The following is a 13,598-nucleotide window of genomic DNA, read 5'->3' as shown; positions in this document are numbered from 1 at the left end:
AAGGTAACTTGGAGAATTATGGAACTATGAACTGCTTGTGTTCCTTAATGGGCTCTAAATTAACAAGGAAAAAGATCCTGGGTAATGATGTGATCAGGAAGATGCTTTCATTCAGTGAGTAGCTGTGGGCAAAAAAAGATAACAGTGTGATAGGAAGCGTAATCACTGGAGTGGAGTGAACAAGTGTGTGTGTATGTGTGTGCATAATAAAGATGTATCTTTTAAATACTGTTTACCTAGAATGGCTGCTGTAATTATGACGACTCCATTATGCGTAGTAAAGCAGAGTAATACGAAGAAGCCTGGAGAACCTCTGCTTGCTAACACTGTTCTCCTTCTCCCCTGTTCTCCCACTCCTTAAAGAAACACTTGTAGATGACATGATAATTTACTTTAGAAAAGAAGTGAGGAGAAATTGATGCGAAGTTCATAAAATATGAATGGTAAAAGGGAAGGTGTGTTAGAAGATAAAGTCACTGTCTCATACAGGAGTGTATTACACTGTGAAATGAAAAAAAAAAAAAAAGCAGGAACCAATTACAAATGCCTGATTTTTCTGCAGAGTATTTTATTAGTGTGTTGTTGCTTGCTATAGTAGGTTGTTAAGCCCAGATTGTGAAGACAGTTTTTAAAACTGTGAATTATGGGAGTAAAAAAAAGATGCAAATACCGACAGTCTCACAGAGATCCGGAAGAGACTAATTTTGGGTAAATTATTCCACAAATACCTACAGTCAGGTTCTTGTTATCTTACAGTGTGGTTTCCTCTGACTAATATTAAATGGAATAGTGTACTCAGTAGACAACTGGTATTTTGTGTTTTGGTAGTCCCGTAATGGTTAATATGTTACTTTTTAGGCACTGGAGGTTTCTATTCCTACTTTTGGATTCTGAATTAGTAATTATGACTGGCTCTGTTTTGCTCTGTAGTATATACTGATTTTTGAATACTTTTTTTTTCCTCTCCTTCTAAGGATTATGTACTGAAGGCCTGTACCGTGTTAGTGGGAATAAAACAGATCAAGACAACATTCAGAAACAGTTTGATCAAGGTAATGACAGATTTTATTCTTTAAAGCCAAAACAGAACTTGAATTCTCCATGGGTTTGTCACAGTACAATATAAAAGGGTTGCACTTTCAAACTGACTTCCATAGCACTGAGTACTTAAAGCTCTGGTAAGATTGTATTGATATAGTCCAGGTTCTTACCAATGAAGCTGTGTATAAACGAAAGATGGGATAGAAACTTGTTACGTTGTTATGACTGGTTTTAAGTGCTGCTAAAATAATTTCTAGGTGGTTTTCTAGTCTTTAAAAGAGTTTAAATGGAATCCCAGCTGCTCCTTGTGTTAGTAGTTCATCATCAATCCTAGGCATTAAGGCATTCACATCCCCCCACAATGCAGTGCTACTTGATACTGATTTTATTGACAGGTCTCTTGAATAATATGGATTAACAATTAAATCTTGATAATAAATTTCTAACACAACCTTTCTCATGCTAGAATGTACTGGAATATAATTGGTAGACTATGCTGTTTTCTTTGATGTGTTAAACGAGAGGGTCAGCACTGTTTTTTTTTCTTCTGTTTTCTTACTTAATTTATGATCTCAATTGATATTTAAAAATGAAAAGACTTCTTAAAAGTTCTTGGATATTAATAATGAAACTGACCCTGTGAAAAATAGTAAAATTATGCCTTGATAATATGGAAAATAAATGTACTAATTTTTTTTTTTGCCTCACTATGGTGTTTCAGATAATCTGAGTATAATACTAGATTTGTCTGTGTGTGGTCACTGATATGTTTTGTTGTTCCTTTTTAAAAGGCTTCATGTGGTCACACGAATTCTGCAGATTGATGTACCAGTTTTAAAGAAAATTTTGGGAAATAGAATTTAAAACTTATTATTGGGCAAAATTGATTAATTAGAAGCCAGTTAGTGGCAAATAGAAAAGCATTTAAGTCTGCATGGAGAATTAGATAACTTTATTTTTCTGATCTTCTGTGTTTTTCTTATACTGTCAGATTTTCTTACATTCCATTTGATGCGGGTCAGAGTGATGGCAGCTTATCCCTAGGTTCACCTTCTAGTGCATTTTTTAACAAATGTGTGGCAACACTTTCATTTTCAGTGTTTTGAATAAATCCTTGTTTTCATAAAATAATATGAGAAATGATAGCTGTAGGTTCTGCTTACACCACTGTTTAAATTTCTTTTACAGATCATAATATCAGTCTAGAGTCTATGGGAGTAACAGTAAATGCAGTGGCTGGGGCTCTTAAAGCTTTTTTTGCAGATCTGCCAGATCCATTAATTCCTTACTCTTTGCATCAAGAGTTGTTAGAAACATCAAGTAAGTAATAAACAATCTTGTCTTGGTCTAATTATGTCATATTGATTGCCCTTATTGCAACTTTTATGTTATTGTAAGTTGAAAGGAGTAGCTGCACTTAAATGTTTATCGAACTGCTTGACGTGTACATTTTTTATATTCTTTAAAATTAACAGAATAATATGATGAAATAAACATAGGTTATTTTTTTTCTAAAGAAGTTGTGGCTTATTTCCCCTTTTCCTACCAAACTTAATTGGAGAAATCTACTTTTTTCCATTCTGTATTAGTGCTGCATATGATGAAAGCCCTTGGAACTCTATAGCAGTTGCTAACAGGGGAAGAAACCCTTGAATTCATAAAGTCTTAGATTCAAAGTAGACTTTAGAAATCAGACACATCTGTGGAATATTATGGTAATTCTCTTAGGTGTTTTTCAGATTCTTTTTGAAAACCTTGTAAGATGAAATGCTTAGTTTTGTTTGCCTTACAAACTTTTTTCAGACACTTCCAAGTCAAATGACTAAATTGTTCCATTTTCTTAGAGAGTACCTCTTTTCTGTTGGCAGCAAACTTTTAGAAAAAGACTGCTATGCGTTTTTGTAGGGTACGGCTGTGATGTGTAGTATTCTTAATGCTTTTTTTTGTTCAAAACATGAAAATACTAGTGTAAACATAAGGCTTGGACCTTGACTTGATTAATATACAGTCTCTTAGAAATGTGGTTTTGGACGATATCTGAAGATACCTATTTGGGGTATTTCTGCTGTACTTGTCAGGCAAATTGCTTGTTTAATGTAATTAGTTAGGTTTTATTTTTTCTTAAAAGTACATCAGTTACATTTCAGTCAAAATGTACAATCCCTTATATTCTAAGTGGGCTTACTGTTTTAAAATGCCATTAATAGTGCTTTAAATTTCTATTTGAGATATATTGGAGCATATTTAACAATATTTTTACAGTACTAGAGTACATCAAATTTCTCTTTAGCAATGCAGTCAAGCAGTAGAGGTGAGCTTGTATTCATTTTTATGATCTGAATCATGATGGAATAGAAGTATAATCTGCAGAACGTATGGTTCTACAATAGTAATTTAGCAGTAGCAGTACTTGTGGGTTTTTATTTTGTTTTGGTTTGGTTTTTTAATGTTATTTTATTCCATAGTCCTTTCTTACATGTTGCTTATTTCCTCTTTGAAGCATAAATAATGTCTATTGGGCTTGTGAAAATCTCTATTCTCCTTTAAACAGTATATTCAAAATAGCTGCACCAGGCTCATTCATAATTTTAAAAATTATTTGAATAACTGATAAGCTTAAGATATTCTACGTTCATGTGAATGTGTTCCCTCTCCCAAATAACAGAATCATAGAATAATCTTTATGAAACTTCAGTCCAAATAAATCTTATAGTTATATCAAGTCATACCATTTTGCAAGCAAAGGAAAATCTAACAAGAAATGACCCTGTCACTTTGTTGTTATTCTACAACATTCTTTGCTGTGAAACACACATGAATACTTCTACTTAAATACGGAAAAACATTTTTGCATTTAGATGATTATCTCTGTAATTAAAAAGTTATTCTATGCAGTAGTATATGCAGATAGGAATTTTATCAAATATTTTCTCACTGATTGTTTCTCTGTGGGTATCTTATCTATACCGTTATCCTAGGAAAAAGACTTAGCAACACTTTGAGTATGTCTCTCTAGATGTATCACAAAATGTCACTTGTTTCTGTAGAAATTCTGGATAAGACAGAACGGCTACATGAGTTAAAGGAAATTGTGAAGAAATTCCATCCAGTGAACTATGATGTCTTCAAATACGTAATAACGCATCTAAACAGGTTTAGTATTTTTCTACTAAAATTTTGTTTTAAGTTGTAACAATTGCAAATAATATTGTGTTAGAAACAATGAATTTGACTACTAGAATTGAAAATTTCATGCTGCATTGCTTGTCTCTTAGTATGCATGTGGAAAATGAAATTAGGAGTAAGAGGCTGATTAGAAAAGGTGGTGGGTTTTTTTTTTCTTTTACTTTTTCCTGCTTTTTTTATTTTCAGGAAGTAGATATTAAAATTATAGACTAATACAGGTTTTAAGGGACCTGAAGGTCATTTGATCTAGAACCTCCTCCTACCTTGACCTGCTTCAATCAGGATCTAAAATCTAGCACCCACAAACCCTACTGAATAAACAAACTGTGGAACAAAGCTATAAGTAACATAACTTGGTTACACTTCCTTCCTAAATCTTACCTCTTGCATGGAAATGTAATGGTTTTCTCTTTCAAAATTCTCTATTTAATGAAATAATCTGATATTAGTAGATGTATACGACGTCATAATCTGACACTTTATGTGCACAAGTATACAATACTCAGTCATAAAAAACAGGAGGAAAAAGACCAGGTTACTCATTTTTTTTTTCAGCTGACATGGGATTATTCTCTGAAATCCTGTGAATCAGATTAACTATGTTATTAAAAATGGAATAAACGTTGCCAAAGCTAAAAACTTTTTTTTTAACAAAAAAACTTTGTTGTTATCCAGTAATGCGTCTCTTGAAGATTAGCTTGTGATTTTTTTTTTCCTGCATTTTTAGACAGAATCACAGAGTTGTTGAGGTTCTAAGAGACCTTTGGAGATTGTTTAGTCCAACCCCGTCAGTTTGGCAGAGTCGACTAGAACAGATTGCCCAAGACTGTGTCCAATTGGGTTTTCAGTATCTCCAAGGAGGGAGAGTCAGCAGTCACTCTGGGCAACCTGTGCTAGTGCTCAGTCAGCCTTCACAGTAAAAAAATGTTTTCTTATACTCTGACAGAATTTCCTTTGTTTGTTTGTGTCTGTTACTTTTTGTCCTGTCACTGGACACAGCTCAGAAGAGTCTCAATCCATCTTCTTTATACCTCCTGTTGGATATTTACAACCAGTGATAACACTTCCCCTGAGCTTTTTCCAGGCTGAGCAGTTCCAACTTTCTCAGCCTTTTGTCATTTGAGAGATCCTCAGTCTCTTAATGATCTTTGTGTCCCTTCACTGGGCTTGCTTCAGTATGTCCATGTGTTGGTTGTGCTGGAGAGCCCAGAGCTGGACCCTGTACTCCAGACATGGCCTTTGCAGTGCCGAGTAGAGGGGAAAGATCACCTCCCTAGATCTCCTGACAGCACACCTAATGCAACCTAGGGTGCTGTTGGCTGCCTTTGCTGCAGGGGCATGTTGCTCGCTCACGTTCAATTTGTTGTCCACCAGGACTTTCAGGTCCTTCTCTGCAGTGCTGCTTTCCAGCCAGACAATATTGTATATATACACCAGTAGGCTTTTCATGACATTTAGTTGTTGAGTTGTTCAGGAGTACTGTGTGTGTGTTTTTGCAGGTATTTGTAATTATCTAAGTGGGCATGTAATAAGGGAGCAGAAATGAGACCCTTTTAACTTCCCTATTTAGTCAACAGAGAGAAAGTAGGTGATCTCTGTTGCACTTCAGAAGGAGTCTTCTCTTTTCACTGAATGTATGAGAAACTTTAGAATTTAGGAACCTACTTTTACGCTTCTCTCCATCACAAATACAACTTGCTAAGCCTTTATTTTGCAGGGAAATCAATCAATTTCTCCATTGCAGTCTTGCCAAATACAAATTCAGCCCTAAAATAGATAAAATCAAAAATGGATATAATTATTCCATGTATTTACATACTACAGATTGCAAGATGTGCTTGCAAAATGTGCTTGCATGTATCTGAAGTAAAGCAAAGCATCTCAAACTTGACACAGTTATCAGTTACCTGAAATGTTTCAAATGAACCTGGTAGAAATTTTTATGTCCCTTGAATTTAGTGGAAGAGTGGCAATCTCTGAAATGTCAGAAGTCTTCAGCTGGTTACCTGTTTCCGTAACATGGCTGAATGTACAGTGTCAAGTACCTGGACTGCTGCAATTAAAAGAGCTAAATATAATTATAAAAAATCCTGAATAGATTTTAATGCACGCGTATCTGCAGACAAATGAAATACCTTAATCACAGAACTTATTGGAGAACGTAAATGATGTACACTGACCTCTGCTCTCCAGTTCACTCTCTCTTTTAATGATGACTGATTTACATTGTGGGTTATTAGTAGAAAAGAACCCAACTTATTAAGTAAGAAAGACGGTCATTTTTTTGTCTCATTTGCGGTGCCAGATAGTTGCGTTCCATTCAACAAGAAAACTGAGCATAAGCAATTGTGTATATATAGAGGTAGTTATAGGTGGGTACAGGATCTTAAAAGGAACTTGTAACTAAATTCTCTACAGTCTGTATTTATTTTTGAGATTAATTTGTGGTAAATTACTGCTAGTATATAATTAAAATGGAAATATTTGTCATGAGGTAAATGAGATAAAACACTCTTCTACGTGATGGCAGAGGTCTCTCCTCATCACAAATGGATGTTTTACGTGCTTAGTTTTTACATCATAAGTCATTAGAATAAGAAACGTGATATTGTATTGTTAATAGTGGTTGGCGATTGATATTATTTTGGTGTGTCCACAAGCATAGGATTTGATTATTGAAATAAAAAAAAATACAAGCATTATCCAGAGGAGTTTGCTGTTGAAATTGGCTTTTTTGATACTGGTCGTGTTTTATGTTTTTTCTTGATAATTACTCCCTTTTTATATAAGGGCTAATATGGCATAATATGCTTCTGAAGTCTGGGGAAAACATAGGTGTACAGCTATTAAAGTCTGGTCATAGAGCAAATTTACAGCGTGAAGTTCCTGAAGAGTTTGCAGTGGAGGAATGTGGCTGGATCAAGAGAAACAGACTGTTCATTTTTTGTTTTGCATGAACATAAAAGATGGTGGATAGACATTTGCTAAGCACTTACAAGAAGTTTACAAAGTAGTTTGGGAAAGTTCAATACAAGATTGCATGCAGGTTAGTAAGTTTTTGTTTACCCGTAGGAAGGACAGAAGTTTAAAGACAGTGACTAAAGTTGATTGTTTGTTATGTTTAATCTCTGTGAGCTACAACCAGGAAAGAGGTACAATGCTCTTCCCCTTTTCTTACTTCTAGACATAGGTTCCCACTGCTTCATTTGTTGGATCTAATAATTATTCATTAGCAATACGTTCTAAAGGAGAACAGATATAGGAGAAATCTAATTTTCTGCAGAATACTCTAGCTCATCTCGGAGACCCCGCGGCCACCCTGTGATCTGATGCAAGGAAGCTGGTGGAGAGGGAGAAGAGGGGGAAGAATGAAATTTAATTGATTGTCCACAGCAGCAGCAGTCTACAACTAGATTAGATTAGATTTAGGAAACAATATGAGAGGCAGCAAGCAGTGAACCCCCCTGACAAGGGGGAAAAAGGGTGCATGAGAAGACCAGCCACAAAATCATGTCCTAGAGGTGCTTAAGGATGTCAGAGGGTATATGTTTTAGTTTGTGCAACAGAAGAAGCCCATTCAAAGATGTTCAATTCACAGCAAAAATGACAGGGAAAAAGCAGTCTGCAGAATAGATGATCTGACTTTTATTTCAATTTTATTACATAGCAGGTGCTACTTTTTCCCCAGTTTTAACAATGTACCTTGTTGTAGTTTGTTCTGTAATGAAACAGCGTTATAGAGTTTGAAATCCCTTTTGATGTTTTTCATTGTACTCACCTTAGGGAAAAGGTACAGGCAGTTCTGATTCAAAACTCTGACAGATTCATTGTCCCATCACAATGTCTTACACTTAAGTTTTATTTAATTCTTGGTGACGGTCTCGCTCATTGTTCTATCTCTTCAGTATAGTTTAGGAGGAATTTATACCCAGGGGAATTCAGTTTAGGAAGAAAACTCTTCAATAAAAATGCTAAGCAAAATCTAAGCTTGCATTTGTATTTTGTTTGTTTGTTTTTTTAAAGAAATCCTTAAGTTAAAATGTAATTCTTTTAGGAAAGAGAATACGAATATTACTGTCACTCAGAAATATTGTCCAAATATCCTTTAGACCAAAATTATTCAAAACAGATTGAGAGGCAATATTTGTGTACCCTCACACTATTTGGAATTAGTAATGCGCATGCTAAAATGGAAGTCTGCCCTTTATAGTTACCACTATACATGCATTGTAAAGGAGTCAAAATATTTTCTTATAGCATTAATTCTAGTGTTTACTATGGTTTTCACAGCTTTTGAATCTATGGAGTACAGCCAGTTGTCAGAATTCTTGCAGTCTGCTCTCGTTAATCATCAAAACTGTAACTGACAAGTTGCTTAAGTTTTATTTTCTGTCTATTTCTGCATGACAACTGCAGCTCAGTTACCTTTGTGCTGTCTACTGTAATATAGGAATTGCATGTTCCCAGCTGAATGTCGTAGGTGTTTCTCAGATTTATTAGCACAATTTTTCATGTATCTCATGTTAATTACTTCTAGATAAAATTGTGATGTTACTTTAGAATGGAGAGTATTTTTGGAAAACAAAATGTCCTGGCTCTTTGTAGCCTATTACTATGAAAAACAGTGTGTTTTTCTGAGGAGACATTTGATTGTAGATGATAAATTTGGTAACAAAATTGCTTTTTGTTTTTTTTTTTTTTTTGTAATAGTATTGTAATAATAAATTTAGATTATTAAGTGAAGAACTTGTTTCAGCTCCTACTTTAAAAGCAGGAAACTTCTAGGATGAAACAGTCCATTTCTGTCATTTTTCTTCTAGACATTTTAATGGACAAAATTTAAATTTTGCAAAATCCTACAGCTGATTGAGAAATATAGAATGTGTTTATTATTGTCACTTCAAAATGTTGGTTGAATGTTGAATGTCTTTCTCAATTAAAAGTTTAAACAGATTTGTATTTGTTAGCTTTCCAAATCTGGAAAAGTCATGGTTTATAAATTTTCTTCTGCATAATTACTTAAAGAAAACAAGAACCATTGTTTTTTGGGGTTTTTTTTTAATGGATAGCTGGAGGAAAGTAATGAAAATCTTGAGATTGTTTAATAATAATGCTTACAGTTAGAGAGCTATGAAAATACTTTTAGTTGATTGTATACTGCTTTTAATTCATTCTCTGCGTGTCATTCTCATTTCAGGGTTAGTCAGCAATATAAAACCAACTTTATGACTGCTGATAACTTATCGATTTGTTTCTGGCCTACTTTGATGAGACCTGATTTTGAAAACAGAGAGTTTCTTTCTACCACCAAAATCCACCAGTCAGTTATAGAGACCTTCATTCAACAGTGTCAATTTTTCTTTTACAACGGTGAGATCGTAGAAGCACCTAACCCAGTGGCATGTCAGCCACCGCCTGCCAACGCAGTGCAGATGGTGGAACCAATGGTACCTCTTCAGTTACCGCCACCACTGCAGCCTCAGCTGATACAGTCGCAATTACCAGCAGACCCTCTTGGTATTATATAAATAGAAGATGATTGCAGGCAGCCTGGCACTGGACAGTAAAGTCAAGCTATAGACATGCATGTTTCAGGATACAGTAATGTACTTCATATTTATGAAAAATAATTCCCATCCAGCTGATTGGACATCTTTTTGTTATATCCCGTACTGTGTTCCTCATTTGTACACACTGCAGATAAAAACTATGTGATAAGCATGACTGGAGAGGTTTAGTTTTTAAAAGCAAAAATAGCTATAAAGTACAAAGCTGCTGCTGCATGATACCTTATTGCAATCACTATATCATTCCTGTGACGATTTGTCACAATATATTGTGAATAAAATTTTTCTATAGAAATTTAATGATTTAAAGAATTACATTTATGAAACATTCAATGCTTACAGCCTGGTTTATGGCTGTTTTTGTTATTTAACATGCTATTTTTGGCAATTTTATTCACATTCAAGCGTTCTGTGTAGACAACTAAAGCCCAGCTATAGTTTATTTTGTAATCTCCTGGCTACTTATGTGACGGTATGCTTAGGATGGTTTATGGAAGAATGCAAAATGCACTGTTGAGAATTTTACAATCCCTCACCATCCATCTTTACTTGTAAGTAAACCTGTGGACAGTTTGTTAAGGGTGGGTGAACTTGCTTATTATTTCTTACAGCACAATACCAAGGACATGCTTGTTGTAAAAGTGAGTTTCAAATATTGTACAAAAATTTTGATGTTGCCTACTTATTTCTTCATGTTCCATTACTGAACTAAACATTTTGTAAAACTGTTAATTCTGTAAACAGCTGCATGTCTAAAAGATCATTGATGGTCTTGTAAACTTAATCTAATATATTTTAGATATTTTAATTTTTCCCGCTTGGGAATACATGTAGTGTTTAGAAAATAGTTCATGACATTTTCATATAAGGTTATATACTTTTCATACATAAACATGAATTTTGTTGTAGTAAAATTCTCTAAACCAAACAATGTTTTAATCTAGGACTTCAATTAATCTATTCTTTAAATCTATTTTTATGTGACCCTTTAAAGATATACAAAAATGCATTGCTAATACATAGCAATAAATACTTTGGGTACTGACAATTAACCTCTTTGGAGTGTGTGTATATAAAATCACATAAACTTGTATTCATATTTTTTTTCCTGTGGTATATTGTAGTAAAAATTCAAATGACTGATTTTTTTTTTTTCTTTTTTTGCACCATTTTTTTAAATTATCTTTTTTTTCATTTACTTTTCCTTTTTACATTGGTACCAATTTTGCTGTAAAAGAATGCTGCTTAATTTAAACAAATCTTTTGGTTAAATATTTTGTTAGTGGTAAAAAATTTAAAAGGTTACAGATTGTAGCAAAGGGGAGAGACCATAGATAAACACTACCTGTGAGGCTTCTCATAGCAGCTTTTTTTCTTTCATGCTCAAAATGTACCTTTCTAGGTCTGCAAAGAAGAAAACAGTTTTGACTCCGTCAGCTGCTAGAATGTTTTGTGTAGTTTAAAAAAAAAAAAAAAAAAGCTTTATGATGGTCACTGTTGTAATCTTCACTTATAACAAGATTTAAGATCGTCTTGTATGTATTATAGTAAATAGATGATTTTGAGAATTAAGGCTTTTAAGAGTTTGATTTGCTCCATTTTCCCAAAATAAAAATTGCCTTTCCCACTTATGTCCTAGGTATTGTACTTCTAATTATGACTTGGATTATCATTTTAGATTACTATGATACCATAAACCCGGCTGCTGTTTGAAGTACATGTATATTATAAATTATCTTGATATTGTGTTATATTCTTGCAAGTAATTATCTTTTCTAAGAAAACATAACAAAAAAGAAAAGTCAACTCTATTCCTATTGCAAAGCACACAGGAATTAATAGTACAATAAAGTCTGTCCTGTAAATTGTAGTATTCTTAACTTGTTCTACTTTACCTGTTGTCTATATAGCTTTTTATTTATAGTTGTCAGTCTAATCTTCGCATGTTTAGCAAAGAAAATGAAACTTCAAGAGTTTTATAAACTATTTCTAGGTTGCTAAAGAGTTTATTTTTCTACTGTATATGGTATAGACAAAGCATCACCTGTACAGGAAACAAGTCTATTTCTGATAGAAATAAGCTTAAAAATAAATGCCAGTCATATCCATATTTAAAAGCTCTATCTATAAAGTATCTCCAGTCTTTGTAATGTGAATTACATTTAATTTTTTTTTATGAATTCTAAGTTGTTTACCATAATATTCAGCTGATCTTTGAATACTGATTTTTAGAGTAACTTACATTCCATTTAATGATGAACTTTCATGTTGAACTTTGCAGTGTCATTTCTTATGTGTGATGTTATGGCTAAATCACTTGATGGTTTTTAAAAATCTTAACACTTATGTTTGGCCAAATATGAAAGTGTTATTACATTTACTGGATAAGACATAAAAGAGAAATAATAAGACAGCATGACATGTGGCGCTTCATTGTCACATGGGAGAGTCCCTGCATACTGTTTGCATTATAGCAGTGTTACATGCAGGAATGTGGATATACGTGTATCATGGAATGGAGACACTGATATTTTTTGTGTGTTTATGTACACAAGCACATGTGCACAGACTTGCATGCACAGACACCCACACACTAAAGTTTTTAAAAGATATTAGGAAATTATACCATCATTATTAAAGATTTATAGTAGAGCTTTCTCTATTATTATTTTTATTAGTGCTATAAAATGAGGAAGCATGCCATTATATATTAATTCCTCATACTTTGGCTCATGTAATCCCTTCTAGTTTTAATGAAAATCCAAACAATAATAACTATATTTTTAATGTGAGCATTTTTACAGTGATATCTATCTTGATAAAGATATAAATTTATATTATTTTTGGTTGAGCATCTCAGTGACACTTTATGGAGTAGGTTTTTTTTTTTTATGTAATACTGGTATAGACATACTGCAATGTATTGTCTTTCAATATGTTAGCAATTCTAAAATCCCAGACCTGAGTTACAAAAGTGCCATTTTAAGTAATGTTTAACAGGTTATTTCAAAATTCCTTACCCTCCAAGATCTTGTGGAATTTTAACATATATAGTGTAAATAGATTGCAGATGTCAACTTAAGTAAAAAGAAACTTTTTTGTTGTTGTATGTTTTCTCCATTGTTTGAATCCTGGTTGCTAGGAAATTATAGATATGTTTACTTTTAGTTACTGGAGTTTAGCTTCCAATATTTATGATAAATATAGAAAAACTCTCAATTGGAGGTTTAAAAAATTGGCCTTAGCTTGCCTGCTTATTTCATTTTTTCTCAGTAATTGTAATGCTGTTTGTCAACTGAAAAAATTACACATATAAAAAAAGTTTGAAGTCAAAATTTGTTCATTGTTTATAATGTAATCTTTTGTTGCTACATCAGCAGAATACTACAGTGAATTAAATATCAGTGAAGCTTATTCTGTATAAAAGATGCAATGAATAAAATACGAAGATGCTTACTGTGTATAATGTTCAGTTTAGTTGCCTGCTAAATTTTTAAAGGCAAAAGCACCCTATCTTTCACATACACAGAGATGAAATTAGGAGTAAATCCTGCTAATCTCAGTGCACCAAGTGTTTAAGGCATTCTTGAGGGGGAGGGGGGGGGCGTGTCTCCTTTTTTGCATCTGTTATGTGTTTTAAACTGCTGAACTTTGGCAGTGATTCTCACAGCGATGAAGACTTCTGTAGGTCATGTGCCCCTCAAGATGGATATGTGCGTATACTGTGGAACAGCCCTCGACAGTGACAGGATGTAAGGTGTTCGCTTTAACTGTGCAGTGCCTGTGAAATTCTGTGCCTCATGA

General features: G+C 33.6%; 1 protein-coding gene across 1 annotated transcript in view; it reads left to right on the top strand.

Annotated features, from left to right (window-relative positions):
• ARHGAP5 (Rho GTPase activating protein 5) overlaps nt 1-13,250 on the top strand; it is a 47,529-nt gene extending 34,279 nt beyond the window's left edge. The window contains exons 5-8 of the mRNA XM_086748414.1: nt 975-1,052; nt 2,230-2,361; nt 4,089-4,194; nt 9,425-13,250. Coding sequence (XP_086604540.1) covers nt 975-1,052; nt 2,230-2,361; nt 4,089-4,194; nt 9,425-9,755 — 647 coding nt within the window. The 3' untranslated portion in view covers nt 9,756-13,250. The remainder of the gene's footprint in view (nt 1-974; nt 1,053-2,229; nt 2,362-4,088; nt 4,195-9,424) is intronic.
• Nucleotides 13,251-13,598: the final 348 nt, after the last annotated feature.

This window comes from Chlamydotis macqueenii, chromosome 5 (genome assembly GCF_036417535.1).
Source record: "Chlamydotis macqueenii isolate bChlMac1 chromosome 5, bChlMac1.mat, whole genome shotgun sequence".
Classification (NCBI taxonomy): domain Eukaryota; kingdom Metazoa; phylum Chordata; class Aves; order Otidiformes; family Otididae; genus Chlamydotis; species Chlamydotis macqueenii.
This window is presented reverse-complemented; position numbering and strand designations above follow the sequence as displayed.